Source organism: Chiloscyllium plagiosum, chromosome 7 (genome assembly GCF_004010195.1).
Source record: "Chiloscyllium plagiosum isolate BGI_BamShark_2017 chromosome 7, ASM401019v2, whole genome shotgun sequence".
In the NCBI taxonomy this organism is placed as follows: domain Eukaryota; kingdom Metazoa; phylum Chordata; class Chondrichthyes; order Orectolobiformes; family Hemiscylliidae; genus Chiloscyllium; species Chiloscyllium plagiosum.
In genome coordinates this window covers 73,930,041-73,956,558 of record NC_057716.1, presented here as the reverse complement: position 1 = coordinate 73,956,558, position 26,518 = coordinate 73,930,041, and the positions used below count along the sequence as shown (strand labels likewise).

Here is a 26,518-nt window from a genome sequence, read left to right as displayed (position 1 = left end):
GATGAGCCATGATCACATGACAGAATAAGCTCAAGGGGCAAAATGGCCTACTCCTTCTCCTGATTCATATGGTTGAATGAGCTCTAACCTTGCACAACAACCTCTTGTGGAACTGCACTTGCCTAGTTGCATTTTCATCTACCTAACCATAGCCAGAATATCATTAAAATTGTTTGTCTTTCTGCTTCTCTCTACATTAATTTTGGTTTCACCCAGATAAGTATCCTTGCCCACACCCTGTTTCTCATCCATATGCTGCCCTGCGTGATATAATCCAAATGAAGTATTTGTTTTCACACATACACAGCTGTAACTCATTACCATGTCCTTGTAAAATCATAAAACCTCTCATCCTACAAACAAAGTCACATCGTCACTCAGGAGGAGAAAGTGAGGACTACAGATGCTGGAGATCAGAGCTGAAAATGTGTTGCTGGAAAAGCGCAGGTCAGACAGCATCCAAGGAGCAGGAGAATTGATGTTTCGGGCATGAGCCCTTCTTCAGGAATGAAGGGCTCATGCCCGAAACGTCGATTCTCCTGCTCCTTGGATGCTGCCTGACCTGCTGCGCTTTTCCAGCAACACATTTTCAGCTCATCACTCAGGAGGGCCTCAGTCAGCTACTTAGGTATTTAGTGCTTCAAAATCATGGCCACAGAAATTCACACAAGATAATTATTCAACCCCCTTCATACACCCAGACCAAATTCACATAGCACTACTTACAACCCAACTGCTGAAAGCTGTAATATGTATAAATGACAACTTTCACCACACCTACCAACATCATCCTTCTCCCTGACAAAAGAATGGTATTAAATCAGAATGCTCATATTTGACGCCAAGATGTGCTTGTGACCTCAAGATACAATCACCAAGACCACCCTTTACCACCTTCATAACTTGAGACAGGGGTGAATCAGACAATTATTCTGATGCAGAATGTCTCACCCAAACCTTTGTTACCTCAAAACCTACACTACTGGGTACCTTCCAGATTCTATCCTCCGTAACTTTGAGATCATTCAAAAAGCAACAGCCACTGTCCTGCTTTATACAAAATGCCATTGACCCATCAGTCCTGTGCTTGTCAATCTACTTTAGTTCAGATAGTGCCACCTGCTGGCTGAGAGATTCTACACTGATACCCACAGGCTGGCAACATTCTCTCCATGTGTGTTAGCAGCTTCCAGAAGTGGAAGCCGATGTGGCATCTTGAGGTCACGGAACTTTTGAACTGCATAGACACTTGAAGTGAATGTTACAGGCCGGAGCCAGTAAGCAGCAGTATCCAGTGCATGCACAAGAGAAGGGACGCACAAGGCTAAAGAAATCTATAACAGAACACAACATGAGAAAACCAGACATGGTGCATGGGATAAAAGGCCAAAATTCCTGGATCGTCTGAGAAAATCCAGGTAGAGTTAATGACCACCTAGTGGTATTCTTGCGGGACTGTTAATCCAGAGACCCTGGCAATGTTCTGGGGACCTGGGTTCAAATCCCACCATGGAAGATAGTAGAATTTGAATTCAATAAAAATCTGGAGTTACGAGATGAATTAAACTTGTTGAATGTCAAGAAAAGCCCATCTGGTTCAATAACATCCTTTAGGGAAGGGAACAACCACCTTTACCTGATCTGGTCTACATGTGACTCCAGATGCACAACAATATAATTGACTCTTCACTCTCCTCTGGGCGGTTGGGGTGGAAAATAAATGCTAGCCTCGCCATTCTTTAGATGAATATAAAAAAACCCTAATATGGTTGGAAACTCGGGTCAGGATCTGATCGGATAGCAAGGTTGCAAACAGTCTGGTAGTTATTGGTGGAACAACGAACCTCATCAGAAAATTGACCACACAGAAGGGGCCATTCACCACAACCTGTTTGGGCTAGTCAACGATAACCTTCCCACCCATCACCCTGAAGGCACAATTCTTCACATAGACATTTATGTACTTTTTAAATGTAGTGAGAATTTCTGCCTCCACTGCCCTTTCAGGCAGTGAGTTCAGATCCCTGTCACCCTCTGGATGAAAAAGCTTCCCTACAATTATCCAACCAATTACCTTAATTTTACACATCACACATCCATTTTGATCCCTCTAAAATAAATAAATTATGCCTGCCTATTCTTAGCTCCTTCTGTTCCAAAAAAAACAGCCCTACATCAACCTTTCCACAGAGGTGAAGTTTTCCAGTACTGGCAAAATCCTTGTAAATCTCCTCTGGACTCTTTTCATTGCAAAAATTCCTTTCTGTATTCTGGTGACTGGCCTCAAACTCTGAGCGAACAAGTGTTTTCTACACCTCAAGCATAACTTCCTTGGTCTTCATGACTTCGAGGTGCCAGTATTGGACTGGGATAGACAAAGTTAAAAATCACACAACACCAGGTTATAGTCCAACAGGTTTATTTGGAAGCACTGGCTTTTGGAGTGCTGCTCCTTCATCAGGTGGTTGTGGAGGTTAAGATTATGGTCACAGAATTTATAGCCAAAGGAGTCCAGTGTCAAGGAGATGTGATACAGTAAAATCTTAGATTAAAACGTTCATCTTTTATAATGGGATATGCTGGTTTCTGTTCTTTGCTATGTAAATCCCAGAACTTTTAAACTCATGTCACACTACAGGTGACCCCACTGCATGATATACTCATTCTCACACACATACACACACAAACTCCAGCATACTCTCACACCCATGCAGACCCTCCCTCATACACAAGCTCTCTCTCATATGCACATACATACAACCCCCGCACTCATCCCAACACACACACACACCCTTTCACACAACGCGCACACACACACAATCTGTCGCTTCTTCATGCACACACATATAAGCTTATGGGATGAATTTGTTTTTGCAGAATTACATTTCATTTTGCTCAAAAACTGCATAAGTCCATGCAAAACTATACAGAGGGTTTGTCAGTCTGACGTAACATTGGGACATAGACAGACTTCGCACCTATTTTTTAAAAAGCTGAACTATCTTGAAAATGTAATTTAAAAGTAGTTCTGGGATTTACATATCAAAGAACAGAAACAAGCATATCCCATTATAAAAGATGAAAGTTTTAATCTAAGATTGTTTACTGTATCATTTCTCCATGACACTGGACTCCTTTGGCTATACATTCTGTGACCATGATCTTAACCTCCACAACCACCTGATGAAGGAACAGCACTCTAAAAGCTAGTTCTTCCAAATAAACTTGCTGGACTACCACCTGGCATTATGTGATTTTTACTCCCTTAGTCTTGTATTCCATGCCTCGTCTATTAAAAGGAAAACGTGCCATTTGGTTTCTGACCCACCTCAAACTGTCGTGCATCCTTAAAGAATTTGTGAACACTGCCCATGGTTGCTCTGTTCCTCCACAATACTCAATAAACTCCTAATTGTTAAATTGAATTGGTGATGAAAGAATGCAGTTTGTGGTGCAGGAAGGCGTTGAGAACTGAAGAAACCTTATGCAGCTTTGATTTAAGTCACCTCAAACATCATGCTTGCTTTTAAAATCTTTCTGCCACCAGATTCCTGCAATCAAATAGCACCCTAGGTTGCACCCTAATCAAAAGTGAATCTGAAACATTTGTCTCAGGAGGTGCAAGTGGTAGAAGGACAGCCATGCTGAATTTTAATTATTCTTAATTACAATATCAATCATATCTGGCATGATCAATATTCATTACACTATATCTCTATGCACATGACAGATAATAATACTCTTCCCACTTAACATATTAATCCAGTTATAGCCTACAATCCCTATTTTGTTATCGCTATGGTTTAAAAAAATGATCTTACCCATATCATTCTGTCAAATGATAACTCTGTGTTAGCTATTCTGAACTTGGTAGAAGTTAACATTTTATTTAAGATTAACCATCTGCTTTCATTTAACTTCTTGTGTGTTTTGATGAGGTTCTCTCTAATTCACTTTGCTGCCAAGAGTATTGCAATTTCTGTAATCATCATCTCAATACTAGATACCAATCACCGTAGTATTTTATTGATGTTCAGAACGGCAAGGGATGGCAAGGAGAGTTTTCAATCTCATGTTTAATAGCAAGGTCATGAATGGACAGTCTACCAACATCAACTTTGTTCAGAGGCTGAACCAAAAACAGATAGGAACACTGTAAAAAAGAGTAGTAAGCCAATCAACCCAGTGAGACTTTTGCCATTCAAACAAGTCATGGTCCATTATCTTCACTACACCACCTTTGCCCACTATCCCCATATCATTTGGTGTGCTTAGCATTCAGAAAACTAAGTTCTGTCTGTTGACAACCCACATTAATTGCTCAGTCAGTAGACATCCCTCCTAAAAGGAGAGGAAGCAGTTGTTTTTGACCCCATTACACCTACTCTCGACAAAAACACCACCTGAAAACACATCAGAATCACTTTCACAAGGTTGAGCATGAGTAATATTTTAGTGCGCACAGTGAGACACATCAGCAGTAGAGATTTAGCCCTGCCATGATTTAAATGGCATAGCACTGAAATACTGTTAACGTAATATGTAATACTGTTAATTTGATATATCAATACATAAACTTGCAATGCATTTTATTAACTATGTAGTTGTCAACATAAATGTAAATTAAAATAATTATTGTCAGTAAATTAGGTCATGAGATTTAGAAAAAACCTGCAATAAATTTTTAAACATTAGAAATATTCTCTTCATAACTCAACTAATTCTTGATATAAAACAAAGCTTACCTGAATTGCTTCGATGTCTGAACAGTTTGTTTTTAAAATGTTAATTTAATTCCATAATTCTTTCTGCACATACTGTTTGAACACACAGTTAACCCAAGGATATTTAAATTACTTTTGGCAGTCAACAATTAAAGTCTGTCCCGACTTCAAATAATACTCACTAAACAAGTGGTTTAGATGGCTTGCCTCAGTTCAGATCACATGATAGAACTGGCAATTTATCTTGCTACACACCCTGCCATTGGTTGCTTTGCATTTCAATTTTTAGTCCAGTAAGCTCCCGAGAAGTAGGAGACGATTTCAGTATAATTTCTAGCTTCACTTTCTCTTATGCAAGATACCACCATGGAAACTTTTGTTCTCTCTGATCACTCAGAAGCTGCTTAGTCAATTTTTTTCAACAATCTAGCTGAAAAGCATCCAACAATATTAAGACATGTGAATGAACAATTTTCTGGGGACTGTTTGTTGAATAGGTATAATGGTTTGAAATTTAACAGACAACTTGTCAAAAAGGCACTTTAATCCAGCATGGACTATTTAAACTGATACCTGTTGTTTTTTTTTCCCAACTATTCTTTTGTTTGAACTGAGAGGGCAAGTGATTAGTACATATGATTTTTCTCTTCTGGTTTCAAGCACAACTGAAGCCAGAGGTGAAAGTGAACAGTTTAGTTATCGAGTCAAAGAGACGCACAGAACGGAAACAGACCCTTTGGTCCAACCTGTCCATGCCGACAAGATATCCTAACCTAATCTAGTCTCACTTGCCAGCACTTGGCCCATATCCCTTTAAACCCTTCCTATTCATATATCCATCCAGATGCCTTTTAAATGCTGTAATTGTACCAGTCTCCACCACTTCCTCTGACAGCTCATTCCATATACGCACCACCCTCTGTGTGAAAAAGTTGTCCCCAAACTCCCTTTTAAATCTTTCTCCTCTCACCCTAATCATATGCCCTCTAGTTCTGGATTCCCCCACCCCAGTAAAAGACTCTTGTCTATTTATCCTACCCATGCTCCTAAGGATTTTATAAACCTCTTTCAGGTCACCCCTCAGCCTCTGATGCTCCAGGGAAAATAGTCCTAGCCTATTCAGCCTCTCCCTAGAGTTTTCATCGTTTACATTCCCATAGTAAGGAAATGGACAAATTTAAATTGTGGCATGTACAAATTGCCCTCTTCTCACCTCACAGTGCATAACCAGCCAGAAACAGGCATCTCGCTTCACTGTAAATAGTGTGTGGATCTGCCCCAAATACTTAAATGAGCTGAACAATCCTGGAAGATGGACTAAGGTTAGGGGCACAAATGTCGGGTTAGTGGACCACTCTCCGTACTTCCAGAGAGAGAGAGCAGGGCCACCATGGAAATGTTGCTCCAATGTTTCACATTGCCTTGTAAATAAAAAATACAGAGGTAAGGGAATGAAAGAAAATTATTGAAGAAAATTTTGCAAAAACTAGTTTGCATAGTAAATGCAAACATGTCCAAAAACAAAGTATTTCAAGTGTAACTCTGGATTGAAATCAGCTGAACTACTTAAGAATCTATGGCTTTTAAATGTTGATCTTTGTAAACATGGATAATGTATCTTTGTCAGATCACATAAATCCTGTATGTGCAACTGTGGTTTCTGACTGTGCAGCATACATAAGGGCAGCCCTGAAGGCAAAACTTGTCAAACACAGTTAGCAACACAAAACTCTCACACATAACAATATCTGTAGGAAGACTATTTTTATCCACAAACGTTCCACAATAAATGTGCACATTATTATGCACTTATCAGTTAAACAGTTGAGTCAATGAGCATATTATATCATTTACAGTTCAGCTGGCTATAAAAGTAGCAGAATTGTGTTCACATTTTGAGACAGATAATTACTAGATCAGTTTTGGTATTAATTAAATTGATGGTTGACAAAAATGATCAACAGTGATATTCAGCATACATTGATTTCTGAGCTTCATTGAACTTACAGTGAAGAAGAGGGGCCATTCATTCCATCATGCCTATGGCAGCTCTTTGAAACAAACATCCAATTAGTTTCACACAACTGCTCATTCCCTAAAACACGCAAATATTTTCTTTTCAAAGTTTACTGTAGAATCTGCTTCCAATCTATTCAAGGAGTGTGTTCCAGATGACAGCAACCCAATGATTAGAAAAATTTGCTCATCTCCCCTCTAGGTCTTTTGCCAAATATCTTAAATCTGGTTATTTATTCACCACCAATGGAAACATATTCTGCCTAATTTATCAAAACTCCTCTCAATTTGAGCACATATGTGTCCAGGAGAGCAGACCCCTTTAAAGAGATTTGCATCTGTAAAGTGCCTTTCACAGCCATCAAAAAGCACTTTGTAGGAAATTAAGTACTTTTGCAGCATTGTTACTTATGTAATGCAGGAAACGTAACAACTACATGTACACAGCCAGCAAGCTCACAGACACAGCAACGTGATCCTGATCAGATAATGTGTTTATTGCTATGAAATTAAGGGATAAATATTAGCCAAGTATATCTGCCCTGCTTCACTTCAAGTAGTGTCATTAGTTTTCTTTAATGATCACCTGAGGGGCCATATGAGACCTCAGTTTTCTATAAAAAACAAAGAACAGTCCAGCACAGGAACAGACTCCTCAGCCCACCAAAACTGTGCCAACACAGGATGCCTTTTTAAACTAAAGATCTTCACTCTACATGGTCCGTATATCTTTATAGCCTGTCTATTCATAGATCTGTTAATAATACTCCTAAATGTTGCTACTGTATTCATCTCCACCACCTTACACCCTCTGTGTAGAATGCCTGCCCCTCACACCTCCTTTAAACTTACCTCTCTTTTACCTTAAGCCCAGTAATTGACATTCCCACCCTGGAACAAAAGACTCTGATTATCCATTCTATACATGCCTCTCAATTTTGTAAATTCTATTAGGTCACCCCACAGTTGATCCTGTGACATTCAACTGAAAACACACTAAATTTGGCCAGAGAAAAGCGACGACTGCAGATGCTGGAGATCAGAATGGAGAGTGTGGTGCTGCAAAAGCACAGCAGGTCAGGCAGCATCAGGAATTCCTTATGAAGGCTGTATGCCCAAAACGTCGATTATTCTGCTCCTTGGATGCTGCCTGATCTGCTGTGCTTTTCCAGCACCAAACCCTTGACCAATCTCTCCTCATAGCTAATATCCTCCAAACCAGGCAACATCCTGGTAAACAATTTCTGTACCCTCTCCAAAGCCTCCAAAAGCTTCTTGTAGTATGGCAACCAGATCTATACACAATATTCCAAACTTGGCCTAACTAATGTTCTTTACAGCTGCAACATAACTTGCCAGTTTTTAATAGTCTATGTCCCAACTGATGAAGGCAGCATACCATATCCCTTCTTGACTACCTTATTCGCTAGTGTTGTCATTTTCAATGAACTGGGCACACTGTACGTCTAGATCCTTCTGTGTGTTGATGCTACTAAGGGTTCTGGCATTTAATGTATACTTCCCTCCTACATTAAGTCTTCTAAAATGCATCACCTCACATTTATCCGGATTAAACACCATCTGCCACTTCTCTGGCCAAGCCTCCAGCCTATCTATTTCCTGCTGTATCTTCTGGCAATCCTCCTGACTATCCACAGCTCCCCCAATTATTGTGTCATCTAAAAAATTACTAATCAGACATCTTATATTCTCCTCTAAATCATTTATATGTTTTCCAAACAACAGGAGTCCTAGCACTGATCCCCACAGAACACCACTGGTCACAGATCTATAAAGAAAAACACCCTTCTATTGCTATTCTGTCCTCTAAGACTAAGCCAGTTCTCTATCCATCTTATCATCTCATCTTGAACACCATGTAACTTCACCTTTTGTATCAGCCTGCTCTGAGGGACCTTGTCAAAGGCCTTGTTAACATCCATTTAGATAACACCTGCCCTCAATCATCTTTGTCACTTCCTCAAAAAAACTCAAATCAAGTTTATGCGACACAACCTTCCCTGCATGAAGCCTGTCATTAAGCTGTATTTTTCCATGTGAGTGAATCCCAACCCTCAGAATCTTCTCCAACAATTTCCACACCACTGTTGTAAGGCTCACCAACTTGTAATTTCCTGAATTATTCTTGTTACTCTTCTTAAACAAAGGAGCAACGTTGGCAGTTCTACAGTCTTCTAGGACCTCTGTGTTGAAACAGTATGTAAAGACTTTTATCTTTGTGACAAAGCCCCAGCAATTTCCTCACCTGCTTCCCTCAGAATTCTGGGGAAGATCCCATTAATTCCTGAGGACTTGTTTATCTTATGCTTTTCAAAACACCCAACAGCTCCTCCTTTTGTACACAGTTATGAAGATGTGAGTGTACCTTTAAGAGAGTTAAAAGCAGCAGAACTACCAGACACAGCACCACATGTTCTCAATAAGGCAACAATGTAACACTGGGTTGAACAACTTGATTACTTTGTTGTCGAGAGACAAAAACAAATTTGAACTTGGCCAATCAGTTTAAATTATACCCCAACAAAATACCAATTTCCAATCAAGTTTGAATTGAGTATATTGACAATCTTAAAAGCCAATGACACAATCTGATACTCTGGAGTATCAGACAGGAGGGAAATTGAACAGTTGAGAGGAGAACTGCCAAGTCCTGGCATGTAACAGACTGCTTGAAAAAAAAAGTCTCTCTCAAAAGTACCTTTATAATCAGTAACGTGTGACACAGAAATTCCTAACAAGGAGAATCGAAGACACAGGAAGATCCGAAGACATGAACCTAAAGCTGCCTGAATTTGAGTTAAGAAGTGTTGTTTTGTAAATCTTAATTGGGAGTTTTATCAGACTAGTATTATAGAAGGGAAGGTAAAAGGTAGGTTTTAGTTAATTATACTCTGTTATACTTTAAGAAATAGAGTTAATTTTTGCTTTACATAGTTCTTGGCCACTCGAATCTTTACTGATTACTGCACGGGATAAATCTTTTCTGTGTTGCTGGTTTTAAATTAAGCAGGAGAGTTTACCCCATGTCGTAACAATACTGACACGGCCTAGAATGTCAACATACCCCTCCCAAGGCTCATCACCCACCATGCCCTTCTTCTTTGTGAATACTGAAGCAAAGTATCTATCAAGGACCTCACCCGCTTCCTCCAGCTTTAATCATAAATTCCTCCTTTATCCTCAAATGGACCTACTCTTTCTCTAGCTACCCACTTGTTCCTTGTATAAACACTTGGGATTTTCCTTAATCCTGTTTGCCAAAGACATTTCCTGGCTGCTTGTAGCATTCCTAATTCCTTGTCGGAGTTCTTTCCTGTTATCTTTGTATTCTTTAGGGGCTCTGTCTATCTTCAGTTTCCTCAACCTTTCATATGTCTCCTGTTTCTTTTTGTCTACATTGTCAATTTCACTTGTCATTCAAGGTTCCTGAATCTACCATCCTTATATTTCATTCTCACAGGAACATGCCAATCTTGAACCCCAACCAACTGACCTTTAAAAGATTTTCACATGCCTGGTGTGGAATTTGTCTCAATCAGCTGCTCCCACTCCCTATATAATACTGCGATATTGCTTTGTCTGATTTAGTACTTTCACCTGAGGTCTACTCTCATTCTTATCAATAAACAACTTTAAAAACTTACATGATTATGGTTACTGCTCCTGTAATGCACCTACAAGGAAACTTCAATCACTGACCAGGCTCATTCCCCACTACCAGGGCTAGTATGACACATTTCATAGGTGGATTATTTGCATATTGCTTCAAAACAAAACGTCACTTTCGATGCACTTAAATTCTCCCCCACTCAAGCCCCTGGAACTTAGCACATTAAAGTTAATATAGAGAAAGTTAAAATCACCCACAACAACAACCGTGTTGTTTTTAAATTTTTTTCATAATCTGTCCACAGAGCTGCTCCTCTATAACTCGTTGGTTGTTGGGAGGTTGATAGTATAATGATATCAAAGTGATTGCATCCTTCTTACACCTGAGATCTAATCCTATGGCCTCACTGGATGAGCTCTCCAAGGTGTCCTCCCTCAGCAGTCTACCCTTCCGTGTCCATGGCACTTTTCCCAACTGTCATTAGGTGCACTACAAATGTCAATTGGTGTCCTATTACCAGTCTGCAAAATTCTAAGACAAATGTGAGAATTCAAATCACTCAGATTGTGGCTGACTGCACCAAGTTTTGAGGTCACCCTTGTATTGATGGTGCATTTCCCTATCCATGTGGCAAATGTTTGGTGCATTTTCTTAACAGAATTAAAAAGCTATCAACTTAATAACAGGTGGGGTCAATGCAATATCTGTTGAACAGAAGGGGTTAAATATTTTATAGTCAATCAGTCTTTTGAAGTAAATATATTTGTTTCAAAAGTGAAAGCAGAAACCATTAAATGAAGAAGAAACTAGCTGACCCTAAATATATGAGGATGCTGAAGTTAGGAGCAATTAAAATCACAAATCACTGAAGACACCTGCTTCAATAACTGGGGAGAATATTAAACTAAAAAGAACACAGCTAATGGCAAATGCCAAATCCTCAGTACTTCCAATCCACCCTGAATCTCATTCTGGCAGCAGCAGGAATCCATTTCTTTAAAGCTGCTGCAAGATTCAATGGATTAATTCTGTCCCACGAAGCAGCCAATGCTGTATCAGTTGCACTATGTTAAGAGATCAGTAGCATTGAATTAATTAAGCATTGAAATGAAAATGAGGTCTATGTCCATGCATATTTCTGTTGAAAATTGCTGACTACTAATGGTCTTGCAAGTAGCTTTACAAAGATCAATGGTGGTTTATAGGGAAGAGTGGTGTGTAGAGATACATTGTTCAAAATTACACTCTCATTGACAAGGTAAAATTAGCTTGATTGTAATAATGTTCATTCAGCTCCACATTCAATGCTGTAGCTCGTATCTAACCAAGGCACTTGTTTATCCTGTTAATGTTATAAATGTAATAACACCCTTCAAGAATACATACAGAAAATGACCAGTAGATTAAAACAAGGACAAATAGGGAGAAGTAAGTCTAACTTGCCAACAAACTGACTTATTAACTCATTTTGGTGTCATTGCAACTATCATGTTTAATACATCATTCAAAACTGTAATTTTAAATTAGGCTAAATGAAAGTATTCACGTGGTGTGTTCTGAAGTCTCCCTGGCAGTAAATGTGGGTGGTTTGATTCAAAGAGATCAATGGAAGACTTCAATTGTTATACCAAGAAGGTGGTGAAAAGTATTTATGCTTGGGGTCAGTGGCAGTAGTCTCGGAGTTTACAGACTGTTGACTCTAAGGCCTCCAAAGTCATGAATGAAACTCAAGGTATAATCATGGAAACATCTGTCAAACCAAAATGCGTGCAGAAACCTCAACTGTCAATATGGTAAAGATAATGCTGGCCTTGGAGGGGTCCAGAGGAGGTTTATGAGAATGATTCTGGGATGATGGGCTTGTTATAGAAGAAGTGGTTGAAGATTTGGGATCTGTACTCAATGGAGTTTAGAAGGATGAGGTGGGACCTCACTGAATAGAGCGGAAGTTGAGAAGATGCTTCAACTAGTTGGAGAGGCTGGAACCAATGGCAATGCCTCAGTGTGAAGGGACATCACTTTAGAAATGACATGAGGAGGATGTTCTTCAGCCAGAGGGTGGTAAATCTGTGGAATTCATTATTCAAAGAGGGCTGTGCAGGCCAAGTCATGGAGTCTATTTAAGACAGAGATAAATAGGTTTTTGATTGGTATGGGGATCAAGGGTTATGAGCAGAAGGCAGGTTAATGGGTTTGAAAAAAAACTATCAGCCGTGATTGAATGGCAGCCAAGTCGATGGGCCTGCTCCTGCATCTTATGGTCTAGCTACACCTAAGATATCTTCAAATAACTGAAACAGCTGCAGCATCTATGTATTTGCCTATTGAATCTCTTGATTTAGTCTCCATCTTCTTCAATTTGTATCACATCACTAGGATCATTCTCTAAGCTGTGATGCTCGGTGACCTTTTATATAGTTGCAACCAGTTTCAGTTTTCCCCAAAGTCTGAGTGTCTAATCTCACAACAACAGAAATGACTAATAAAGATGAACTGGAGATAAAAAAAAGGTGCTTATCTGAGGTAATAATTATTGGTTAGATGTTGCCACAACTAACAAAGCCAATTCGCAAAAGGAATAGTCTGAGCAAAACAGAAATTGACTCAATCGTGCTCATCAAAATAAAACAAGAGAAAACACAAACTAAGTGACGATTTTGATTCTTACTGATGCCAAGATCGGATGCTGGTTACTGAGGAGGAAGGTCATGGAGAAAATAAATCGCAAAACAAAGAGGAATTGTTAGATTTTAAAAGGAAGGAAATTGACACATTAATTTGATGGCGACACTCAGCAATCAGAATGGCTGTATGTTGATATATTTGTAACCAAGAACAATGTTTCAAAATACTGTTGCAACAAAACTGTTAATGTGTGTGACCCAAAGGTGAATTGTACCAGCTTGGCAAAACTTTGTAACTTCCTTCTGTCAATTTGATCATCTTTGTTACATGGCAATATCATCCCACTGGTACAGCTGTTCCTTGTTTTAACAAGCTAAGTATATCCCTTATGTCCTTGAATGTGTCTGAAAGCCATATTTGTACAGCTATAATAGTATGTTAAATGAAATATTTTTTAACCCCAGAGTTCATATAATATATATATTTTAAAAGAACGAGACAAAAGTTCAGTGACTGGTCTGTGTTTAGTGTACTATTCTCAATCATGATGGCAACTGATTCCTATAAATGGAGCATTGAACTGGAAAGGTAACAACAAGAAAGAATTCCTGATCTTTACTGCTGTCCAGTGGCTCCTTTTGAATTGCGCACATATGTGGACATTTCCTCTTTTCTGTTTGTTTAAGTTTAAACAATCTATAGTAAAATACAGGCCAGGTTTCTTGAAGGCAGGAAGGAATCAGGGCCATCAGTATCAACAAGATACATAATTGGTGGTCAGGAAAGAGGAAGACAGTGAGCAAGGGAGAAGGTGGTTTGATCCTTGGGAGCAGGCAAGCAGGACAGTAATTACCTTTCTCTTAACAAGAGATGTTTAGCATTTAACTTTCCTTGAAACAACAAGCACAGGTTGAAAACAAACTAACACCTGTTTCAAATACACAAGCAAAAATTGCTGGGAATACTCAGCACATATGGCAGCCTCTGTGGAGGGAAAATGGAGTTAATGGTTGAATTCAGAACCATTTTGAAGAGGATCACTGGACCTAAATATTAACCCTACTTTCTCTCCATACATGCCGCTGTTCCTACTGGACTTTTCCAGCAATTTCTTTGTTTTCCGATTTCCAGCATCTGCAGATTTTTTTGTTTTTCTTGTTTAATGTAACACCTGTTTCAACACGAGGTAAAGGGTGTCACTTTGGTTTTAAGTAAGTAGAAAACTATTGTTAAAAAAGAAAGACATTAATTAAAGCTTTTCATCTTGAACTCATCAGGACTATTTGCAAGCAATATTAACATAATCAGAAAACAAGTTTCACTGGTTGGCAAGTGGGCCAAAGTCAATGAAATCTTTAAGACAGAAAAAGGAATTTTGGTCCATCAAGTCTGCACCAGTCAAAAACAGATTCCTAACCACTCAATCCCATTTTCTAGCACTTGGCCCACACAGCTTTCTGTGCCTTAGCATCGTATGTATACATTTAAATAATTCTTACATGTTATGAGAGTTTCTGCCTCTATCATCCTTACATGCAGTGAGTTCCAGATTCCCACCACCCTCTGGATGAAGGAGGTTTCCTCAGATCACCACCTCTAAGCTTCCTGTCCCTTACCTTAACACTACACCGATTCTCCCCCCCACCACCATTAATCCCTCTGTCATCATTAATCCCTCCACTATCCCACAACTATTCATGCAATTCTGATCTAATTAGCCAAACTTCTTTGGATCCCATAGGCTCTTACCTTTGATATTGTCTGCTATCAAAAGCTATATTATCAAAAGCATTGAAGTCCACTTAGTATTGCCCTCACCAATACACCTCTTCAAATAAATCAATCAAATTGATGAGATATGATCTCCAATTGGTAGATACATAGCCATAGAAAATTCACCAACTAATCTCTGGTTCATACCTCAGGATGATATCTTACCAAAGTCAGAGTCAATCTGTTTGGTTTAAAGTTTAAACTTCAAGCTGGGCAGTTAACTGTCAATCATCTAACTGGTGCAGTGCATATGGTGATAATGCTATCAAAGTCTTACATTGGATGGCTTCATTTTAGGGTTATCAGCTTGAGCCACTTCTTATATCGGCTAAGCTTATGATTTTCCAGATAGAGTGATTAGTTAGAATGAACATTCAAAATCTCACCAAAAACCATTTTTCTGGGTTTGCTTAGATTTTTTCAAGCAAAGACATGTACAAATGAGTCAGATTTTTGCAGTTAGAGCACTATTTCCCGATGCTGAATGTGTGACCTTTTCTGTCATGTGGTGCTACCCAAAATATTTACATCTTGTAGTCCAGCCTTCATCTTTCTCCTTCCCCTCCTGGAAATATTTCTTCTTTTCTTCCTGAGCTCTGATGTTAAACATATACTGGTCATAAATAACATTAGTCAAGGGGTCAAATAGGTCTTTAAGGCTTTCATAATTTTTCCAGTCTGGCTGTTCTTTTCTCAGTAAGGTCAAAGGTAAAAACAGCTTGCAACTCTATGTCCCCCTGCACTGAAACAGTTGTTAATTTGATTTGATCAGTCTTCTGTTTCACTTGGTGTAACTCTCATTGTTTTGCTATTTAAACTGGAAGAAAGTCCAATTTTGATTCAAATCACTTCTCAGTTCCACAGGAGCAGGGACTAGAAAATTAAAGCCATACTGACTCACCTAGCAGTACAAATTTATATTTGTTCCAGTAACTGCCCTTTGTTTCTTACACTAGCTGATTTTCCCACAGTTCTCAAAATCCAAAAATATTTCAGCTGCACCCTTCTGACACGACATTCCAAATGCTGGCCTCCTGCTCTGTAAAGATAGCAACTATATCAGGATTCTGTGGTGGCTTCTGAATGAGGGACAGACTGAGTGTGTAATGAAATAGTGTCATAAGTTAAGTTCCTTCCCAGGCTTAAATATTGGCTAAGAGTCAGTCTCTCGAATAGACATTCAACTAAGTTAGGTTGCACTGTTAAACAGAGAACTGCCTGGTAGTTATCTGTCAGCTAGCTGAAAGTGATCTGTTTATTTGATGTTGATCACAGTACCGGGCCTCTTGTGACACAATAGTAACATCCATAACTCTGAGCTAGGATGCCCAGGTTTTGTTCCCACCTGTTCTAGAGGCATGTCATAACAGGTTGCATAGAAACATATTTTTCCAAAAAGGATGCTATGGTACAGCAATCATGTACCCCTGAGATAGAAGGCCTGACTTCAAGTCCTACCTACTCCTGAGGTGCAACAACATCTCTGAATAAGTCAATTACTTACTGTACTGGGGCTCATGGTGCAGTAATAGTGTCCTTGCCTCTGGGCCAGAAGGTCCAGGTTAAAGTCCACCTGTACCAGAAGTGCATAAATAGCTCTGAACAGGTTCATTAGAAAATATCTTAACTATTATACCAAGAAACTAAACTAGCTAGTGACTCAGTAAGGCTCTCTACAAAAGACTGATTTTTCAAACCTTCTGGTCAGTAAGGGACACACAGCCCAAGTGATGTGTATAACAAATAGAGTGGAGAATCAGATTCATATGGGAAAGAGGGGCTTGAAGCATGGTTATTACAATGAGTAAAGTGGATTATGTATGTTCCAGATTTATCAGTACTCATAACTATTCTGTACTAGGCAGTTACTAGACTCCAGTCAGAACTAGAGTAAAAAATTCCAAAGCTACAAAAGCTTAATTTTGAGCATATTTAAGACAAAAATCAATGCTTTTCTGGAGACTGATATGGGTATAGAGATAGTGCAGGAAAATGGCATAATGGTATGATCAACTGTAATCTAATTATAGCCAAAACAGGCTCAATAGGCTGAATGGTCTACTTCTGTACCTATATCCCTAGAATGCCACATGGCTATGGCAACTCAATGTACACGCTAGTGTATAAATGCATTTCCCCAAACAAACAATCTGATTAAGCAAACTGTATTTAGTAATTAAGGGCAAATCAAGTGGCATTGAGATTCTTATGATAATCATATGCATGCACATATACATAAATTTACACAGTATTATTTATTTAACATACAGCTGCAAACAGGAGACCATCAAAATATCAAAATTAAAAAATCATTTTTGCATTGTGAAAAGATAAAATGACAGTGTTCAGGAGTCTGCGTCTTAAATGAAAATTCTTGTCTTTGTAACAATTGTGTTTCGCATAAAGTGCCAAAGCTTGAAACACCAGATTGCAAACTTTTTTTATGCAGCTACAAACCAATTACTTAGCTACTTTTGAAACAGATGATCAACATTGAGACTGCATCTAGTTGGTACACTTTTGATAAAAATGCAAAGAGAAAAGTTATATGAATCAAGCTCAAACAGTAACCATGTTATGTTTTGAGGAATTGTATAACATCTTTAACAAAAAAAGATTTAGCATTGAAACTAACCATGTTTGACATAGGAAGTCTGGCTCTCCACAAAAGCAGGAAGCTCAGATTAAAAGTTGCAGGCATGAGGAAGAATATTTCACTTCAAACTGCTGTATGCTGTAATCAAACTCAGTTTGTACCATTAATTGAATAAAGCACAATTGCATTTTTTTTTTAATCATTTGCTTTCCGACAATTCTTCTATGTTACTCTTGTAGCTTTGGTTAGTTGCTTGTCTCTAAAAATACCAATCTGGATGATGTGGTCTCATTTGCTGCCTTTTTATTGTTAGCTCCTGGTTATTTTTAACTAAGAAATTATTCTAACATTAGTGAGGGGAGAATTCTCCAAATATAGAGTCTGAGCTCTCAGAGGAGATTAACAACATTTCAACAAATCATCACAGTGTATTTAATAAACATTGGAAAGCTGACATTATAACAAAACCTGCTGAAAGTATTTCAGATTAAAATATGTTTTGACACAAACAAATGACTATTGAAGTAACTGTTAGAAATCTCTTACTACCTGGAGACAGCATCTCTCAGCATCAGCCTAAACTCAGGTTCTTCTGTGAGGAACATCAGCGAGACTGTCTTCTTGAATGGGTTCTGAGACATTATCAGTACCGTTGTCTCTCTGACCGGTGAGAGAGAGTCCTTACAAAAGCTGCACAAGAACTGATTTTTTTCATATACACATAATATATATAAAGCATTAGACTGGTCTCACACTGTGCAACTCTGAATTAGTCCACATGGAGCCTTCATTACTCATAAATTTCAATTCTATGCAGAACATATGGGTTAAGCTACACCAACAGTTTCAGCCCCCTTCATTCTTGTATGACAGATTGCTTCCAGCTACATAGCATGTGGTATTTTGCACTTTTACTGGGAAGGATATTTCTTTCTCGCCAAACATTTGCAAGCATCTGACCTACATCATCACGGAGACAGAATCGCCCTTTAATCCACTGCCAAATAACTACTCGCTGAAACCCAGAGCCCTGCCTAAAACAGGAAAGTTATCATGTGATGAGGAAGGGGACCCTCCCTTCTTTTGCATGATACATAATCTCGGACGAAAGCCACTTCCTAATAATGCAGCGAGTGATAACATATTTAAAAATATAATCTAATCAGGAAACAAAATTTGCTGCACAGATTCAATACACTACTGCAGGCAAAATTTTTAAAAAATTCAAACTGTGAAACAAAGTAACATCAGCAGGGATTATGAAAGGGAGAAAAGTAGCAGGAGAATCCTACATCTTTCACACAAATCAGATTTCTCAATCAACAAGACGGTAACTATTACAGAAAATAACAATGTGTCATTTAAACACGTGCGAAAATCACCTTACACAAAATCAAAGTAGTAAAATAGACAGACAAAGCAATTCACTAATTGGTAGGTTTTGTCCCCCACTTACTTGTAGTTGAATCGTCAGAAGCATTTTCAGTGACTTTCAGTTAAGAACCAAATCTTGTGGATACAGCTGGTCTTCACTATTCAGTTGAAGAGCAGAGAAAAGCCTCAAGTCTCACCTTTTCAGAAAACACCACATTGTGAGCCAGACACTTAACCAGCCAACAGTGGGTTTTCAAGGAATCCAAAACCCTAAACGTAGAAGGTCCACCCACCAAAAGCTAGTGGCCTGCCAGAGACTGGTAGCTGTATTGAATGACAATGCCAGTGGCCATGGGGAGGCAGTGCTATTGCTGTTGCTGTGTGTAGGAATCACAGAGGAAGGAAATAGAGGGAATCATGGAAGGGGAGTGGAAAGGATTAGTGAATTGACAGCAAAAGAAAGGGCATGGCTCTTGATTCCAGCTTCTTCAGGTCAGGCATTTGACCAGGGACCAATCTCTCCCCAACTCTTGGGAGGCTGCAAGCAAATATGCCAGTGTTTAATGTTGATGATGATCTTGACCAAACAAGTGCAACATGTTCTCATTTCTCACTATCCATTTGGTGAAAGCTATTGCCAAATTGACATCAACCTTACACTACAAATCCATACACAGTAAAATTTTACTTGACATTCCTCAAAATCACTTCACAAGAGTCATTAAAAACAATGATGAGTTTTACCCCATATAAAAATGAACCAACTGGAGCCACCAACATTCCTGGATTATGCAGGATCTCTAGGAATGAACACTTAATCTCTCAGGCACGTCTGTGAGAAATCAGATAAACCAGTAAGGTCACCAATTTTGACCTCTTCGATGTTGTCAGATTCCACCATTGCCTCAGTTGAACTTTAATTGAATCTTTCGTCCATGTTTTTGCTGCCTCTGGGCCTGATTATTTCTGTGTACTCTTAGTCAGCCTTTCACAAAGACATGAAGTCATCTGCTACTGTCCTAAGTTACACCAAAACTCGTTCACACATCACCTCATGCTTGCTGACATACGCTAGCTCCTGGTAAAGTAACATCTCAATTTTAAAAGTCTCATTCTTGTTTTCAAATTCCCCATGGCCTCATCCATCCCTAAAGCTGTCCTCTCCTCCAGCCCAACAACTCTTCAAGATATCTGCGCTCTAATTCTGGCCTCGAGTGATTCACTAGTGCTTTATCACTGGTAGCCATGTCTTCAGCTGCTTGGTTTCTAAGCTCTGGAACTCCCTTTCTAAAATTTTCTGTCTCTCTGGCTGGGTTTTCTCCTCAAAGATATTTATTAAAACTTTTCTCTTTAACCAAGCTTTTGGCCATGTGCTCTAATATTACCTTGAGGCACTGCGCAATCTTGTTTTAGAATGCTCATACAAAGTCTCTCAGGATATTTTGTTATATTTAAGGTAATATGTAAATGCAAGGTAATCTTCTTGTTGTTGTTAGACGTGGAGCTCAGAAAATATTCCAGTTATGGCAACACCAAACAGAAGTCAGTTGCTGTTTATGTTGTTGTAGCCTTAAAGTCAATAGAAATCAAGCATATTACTGCAATTAAATTTCATATTAACAAGAAGTAATATTGCTGTCTCCCTCCCTCAGATAGCTCAATTAAACTACCAGTGTTCAATCCTCGACCAAGTTAATAACTCCTCACACACACATCACTCGTGACATGGGCATTTTTTTTCCCAAGGCCTTATCCGTTCTGTATTTGTATAAGTAATGACACTTCACTAAAAACATCGTATAATGCATCAACCACACAAGTAGGCTTTTCTTCTAACTGCTCTTTTTAAACTTTCTCTAAAATAACAATTTATGAACTTGCATTACTTTGGAACTTCAAGCAACCGAAAGGTTTTTTTTACATGTGAGCCATAACAGTCAGTCAAGGAAGGCCATTTTATGAAGGGAGTGCATCCGAGCTGTAATTGACCCCATTCTCATCAAACCCACAGACAAATATTTTAAAGTAAAGGAGTTATAAGACTGCTACACTGAAACCAACTGCACCCATCCTACTGATTGTCATCAACTAACTCATTGCAGACTGAAAATAATACCCGCACTGACTGGATCAAGAAAAATCACAAACACCCTTAAAAGTATTTTTAATATTCACCAAGTTCATTCCTTTGTTGAATAATCTCACACAGTACAAGTAAGAAATATTAAACATTGTAAAACACTAAATTAGCGTACTTTTGCAATGTCCTGTGTCTGACAAGATAGCAGGAGAAAGCTACATCAATTGGAAATTAAGGTAGGCTACCTATAAAGCACTGCAACCTTAATCTCTAATCCATACTTTCTTCAAAAACAAACTCTGGATGACCAAGATTTTGGAATTTCAGTAGAAGATCAAATCAAACGATACATAAACAAATAGTCATGTTGTCATGAGTCTCCCAAGACATATGATAATCAGCAAACTAATTGACAATTGACAGTTTTAAATGTTAATACATAGTGGTCTTGCTGATTCTCAGCTTTAATAAATTATGCTCTTTCAGGTTTTGCATGTGTCTGTCACCCAGTTAGCTATTCATATTATTTTATTTTGCTTTTCCATTGTTACAGCTTTGTTGCCAGAATTCAATTCATATAAACCAAAATAATTGGATGGCACCTACGCAATAATGGAGCTCTTTCTTTTGTAAGAGTTCTGACTGAAGCAGGTAAAGGAGAATCTTCAATTTTGCATGTCACACTCATTACATTCTAATGGAAGGTTCGACCCAAATGTGAAATGATTTTTTTCTATTGAGAAGTCCACTAACCTTGCATGTGTTTCCAGCATTAGATATTTACATTAATAGTTCAGCTTTATTTAGAACTGTTGAGAATGTTTTAAATTAAAATTTCTAGAATAGAAAGCTGTATATAACTTGTGTGCTAACGCGATCACATTGCATAAATTTGAGTCTTCACATTTTCAGTTTATATATACAGTCACATTTTTATGCAAGTTAAGAGGGAGCGAAAGGTTCATAATATAAATGTGGACTAGGAAATACAGAGAAGGCAGGCCATGGAGAGCAAACTGTAATGTTTTCCACATGGTAAGTGTTCCAGAGGCATCTAAACTAGCCTTGGGCAAACTTTGCTTTTTTCCCTGCAAGACACACTGAGGTCAAGGCCTCACTTATGTACCCTAGTAAGGAAGTGAAGTTCAAGAATACCGTATGCCAACCTGATTATGCTAATTGTAGCACACTGCTTTCATGCGGCGATAGATACATACTGACATCAGTTCTTAAGCCTTTTGTTCATGGTGTTTGATAAATCATATTTAAAGCTATGCCTGGTGCATTCAGATTACGACAACCTTTCAGAGCCAACTGGTTTGTCACTTTTTATTAAGAAACATGATTAATAACCTTACTGAACAAACAGCCATGCCACTCAAGCTGTCTGCATTGTAAACCTGTGCTGCTTTTAAAGGTCTTAACTGTTTTTGTGAGAAAGCACAAATTATAAAATAAAAATGTTAGCTGACTCTCAAATCTTAATCTAAACAATATGACTGCCATAATATTTCCTATCCAAAATCTGTGCATTACTCCATGATTCAGAGATTCTGTTTAGAGCAGTAAATGCTGTTTGAAAATACTTTTTTGAAGTACATTAATGACTTGGGGAGGTCTTGCAATGCATTGTGAAACCTGCCTAAGTCAGAAACTCCAGGTTCAATTTCCACTCCAGAGCCTGGTAGCTGAATAAAGTGGATTCACTCTGCCAAAAAACAAAACAGGTTGCATATTAACTTGTAAATCCCTCAACATATGCCAATGACAATGATGAGAAAGCAGGGGAGATCACTGGTCAGCCATGTGATGGAATGAACATTGAAGCCCCTACTAACAATGTCCATCGATCCAGGCTTCAACATGCATGTACATTAAAATGCATGTTTCTACAGCAACTCAGGATCTTTTTGGGTGAATTGGGGTGGGGCAGTTACCTCTATTGACTGGACAGCAAGTAGGTTAGATTGGCAGCATCAGCATGGAGATTGATCCCTATTCCAGATGCGTAAAACACTGAAGGAGAAATGATCAATTGGCTTGGATATTGAAATACTGAGCAAATTTTCAAAACTGGCCGATGATACATTTAAAGTTTTTAAAAAGTAGTTAATTACAACATAGTAAGGATGGTAGTTACAGTATTTGCAGACTCCTGGATGCCAGCATGATCCAGGGAAACCATGTCTATGCTAAGTGGTGATAGCTTCGTCAGATCCATTCAGAGTTAACAAACTGGAAGCTGACTTGTATACATCATAACACATCAAGAAAGGAATTCACTCAGATATTTTGTACCAGGAACTAGATGCCTCTAGTAAGACAGAGTCTTCTGATTTTGTCACTGACCAGGGAAAAGAGGGTGGAATTGCAAAGGATGCAAATAAGGTAGGGAGGAGTGCAGGAGTCTCAACTATTCCAATGGGACAAGAGGATTGAGGGTCTTTCAGGTTATTTGGATGAGACTGTGGACTGGAAGGTAATTGAGCTAATTGACCAAAGCACCATAATACAGGAAATCTCTCAAGTTGGGCCAGTGAAAAGGAATTTTAGATAAAGTAGATACTGTAATGAAGGAGATTGACATTGCTTTCTGCAGCAGAAGACCACATTGCCTGACAAGTGCCAGGATTCCGGAGATCTGCTCAGGGCTGATGAGGAACTTGCAGTGGGAGATGAAGAATCCAGTTGTCGTGTTCCACATGGGTGTCAATGACAGGCAGGGCAAGCAAGAGGTTCTGTATAGCCAATATGTGGAACTAGCCAACAAATTATGCAGCAGAAATTCAAACGGTAATAATTTCTGGATTATTATCGGCGTCACATGCAAATACACAAAAGATTCAAGACATGGGTGACGAGAAGGTCAACTTCTTTAAAACCAACGTAAGATGACCCAATAAATAAATAAAAACAAAATAAACTTTGAGTGTAAGCTTGTAAGTAATATCAATATAAAAATGAAGAAAGAGGGCAAAGTGAGTATCGGCCCTTTAGACAATTCCCCCAAGGAAATAATATGGGGAACCAGGAAATGGCAGAAAAGTTCAATAAATATTTTGCATCAGTCTTCACTGTAGAGAACGTGAATTGAATTCCAAAGATACTAAATGATCTTGGAACTAAATAATAACAACTGTCACAAGAGAAGTAGTACTAGGGAAACTATTGGTCCTAAAGGCTAATAAGTCTGATAATAATTAATGGGTTGCATCCGAGGATATTAAAGGAAATAGGCTCAGAGGTAATGGATGAACTACTGGTAATGTTCTCAGAATCCAGGTCAGGTGAATTGGCCATGCTAAATTGCCCGTAGTGTTAGGTAAGGGGTAAATGTAGGGGTATGGGTGGGTTGCGCTTCGGCGGGTCGGTGTGGAGATTTGGGCCGAAGGGCCTGTTTCCACACTGTAATGTAATCTAATCTAATCTAATCTAAGTGGGGATGCTCGCGGATTGTCAGACAATGTTCAGTACCACTCTCAACTCCTCAGATATTGAAGCAGTCCATGTTCAAATGCATCATCATCTGGCCAGTATCCAGGCTTGGGCTGACAAGTGGCAAGTAACATTCATGTCACACAAATGTCAGGTAGTCACTATTTCCAATAAGAAACGATCTAACCATTGTCCTTGACATTCAACGGTGTTACCATCTCTGAATCCTCCACTATCAATATTCTGGGAATTACCATTGACCAGAAACTCAATGGACTCACCACAAACGTAGTGACTACAACAGCAGGTCAGAGGCTAGGAATACTACAGCGAGTAAATCACCTCCTGACTCTCCAAAGCCTGTCCACCCTCTATAGGCACAATCAAGAGTGTAATGCAATATGCTCCACTTTTCTGGATGGGTGCAGCTCCAAAAACACTAAAGAAGCTTGTCACCATCCAGGACAAAGCAGCCTGCTCCATTGATGCCACATCCGCAAGCATCCGGTCTCTCAATCACCAACACTCAGGAGCAGCGGTGTCTACTATCTACGAGATTGACTGCAGAAATTCTCCAAAGATAGCACCTTCCAAAAGCATGACCACTTCCATCAAGAAGAACAAGGGTGACAGATACATGGGAACATGTCCACCTGCAATTGCCCCTCCAAGCCATTCACCGTCCTGACTTGGAAATATATTGCTGTTCCTTCACAGTTGTCAATTCTGGAGTTCATTGCCTCAGGGCATAGGCTGCAGCTCACCACCATCTTCTCAAGGACTGCTGGATTGGGAAATAAATGCTGTGCAGCAACAATGTCCACATTCCATGAGTGAATAAAAGAATGTAAAATGTCTAATGTATTGCTCCAGGTCTGGTCACCTCAATTTACAAACTAACATCAATTGTCCTAAAAAAACCATCTGGTTCATCCATTTCATTGAAGGAAAGAAATCAGAAATAGAGAACGAATAAAGGGCTCCTATATGTGTCAGCAGTTGAATGACCTGATCTAAATTATCTGATCATAATTTTGTATACCTTCACCAAACCTTCTGTCAATCTTCTTTACACAATAGCAAACAATGTCAGCTATCCAGCTCTTACAAGAGCATAGAGCAGCACACAAGGTTAGCTTTGCAGCCTTATTATATGGAAAGAGCTTTCACTCTCTCACAATGGTCCACCAACCCTAATAACGTTTTCCACTTGCCTGAGCTTTGCCTGATAACTCTCACACCTAAAATAATAACTATGTTCTTTCTCTTTACAAATATGGTCTGTCTTTCCAGCATTATTATTTCAGATTTCTAGACATTGCAGTATTTTACCAAGTATGCCTATATTAGCCCATCACATATTTCCCTATCAGATAATGTATAGCCCCTGCCTGTGCACCCTCAATCTCCACTGCATTCTGCTCCATCAAGCCAGCATTGTCCTCTAACTCCTCACACTGAGCTGGTATCAGCTATAGGATGTCCTCATTATTTAAAGCAGAGCTCAACACAACTACAATGCACAACAGCCTAACTGGGCAATACTGAAGTTCGATTAGATTTATTCTGGCACCTGAACCTCACCTTCAGAAACACCATGGCCTGATCAATAATTGCTTGAGTTCACACTGTTGTACTTCTCCTCTGCATTTGTGTTTTGGTGCTGTGCAGACATCAGTAACCATGAATGCACATGGTGTGCATACAGCAAGACTGCCTCAGTTTATAGATACTGGTGGTAAATTCTAGAGAATCTTGCCCAGATTTGAAGGTAGCCCTAGGCTATTTTGTGCCAAGTGACTGAAAGCCACTCCTGTTGGCAAAAGTCTTTAGTTAGTCTGCAAAAGCCTTGATGGCCATGTGTGTAGCAGATTGCATCCAGAGCCTGGCAAAACACAGCAATAGCTCAAACATTATAAATTCTACTGGCATATAAAAGCACAAGATACTTGCTGGCCCCTTGAAACATGACATTTGTGTCCATTTTAATGCACTTGTGATCTACAGATTGGGAGATGACATATGCCTTTATAAGATCCTTGCAAAGATGCTGAGGCACAGAGATTTTGCATCAGTGATTTTTCATGCCACTATCACTGAACAGAAGAACTAGTGGCAGTAGTAGGCAATTTAGCTGCTCGAGCCAGCTCCACCATTCAGCCACGGAGCGGTGGGGTTGATGGGTCAGGTGTTCCAGAGATGTTTTCTGAAACAATCCACAAAAGGATGTCCTATCTCCCTGATGTAGAGGAGACCACATCAGG

At 39.1% G+C, this 26,518-nt stretch overlaps 1 protein-coding gene across 8 annotated transcripts in view; it reads right to left on the bottom strand.

The window, feature by feature from the left end:
- The window catches only part of nckap5l (NCK-associated protein 5-like), a 657,886-nt gene that overhangs the window by 353,331 nt on the left and 278,037 nt on the right, over window positions 1-26,518 (bottom strand). Inside the window, exon 1 of one of the 8 annotated variants that reach the window (XM_043694064.1) lies at window positions 17,915-18,499. The exons of the other annotated variants lie outside the window; for them this stretch is intronic. Within the exon in view, the coding sequence (XP_043549999.1) occupies window positions 17,915-18,006 (92 nt within the window). The 5' untranslated portion in view covers window positions 18,007-18,499. Of the gene's footprint in view, window positions 1-17,914; window positions 18,500-26,518 lie in introns of those variants that run through there. 8 annotated transcript variants of the gene reach the window in all.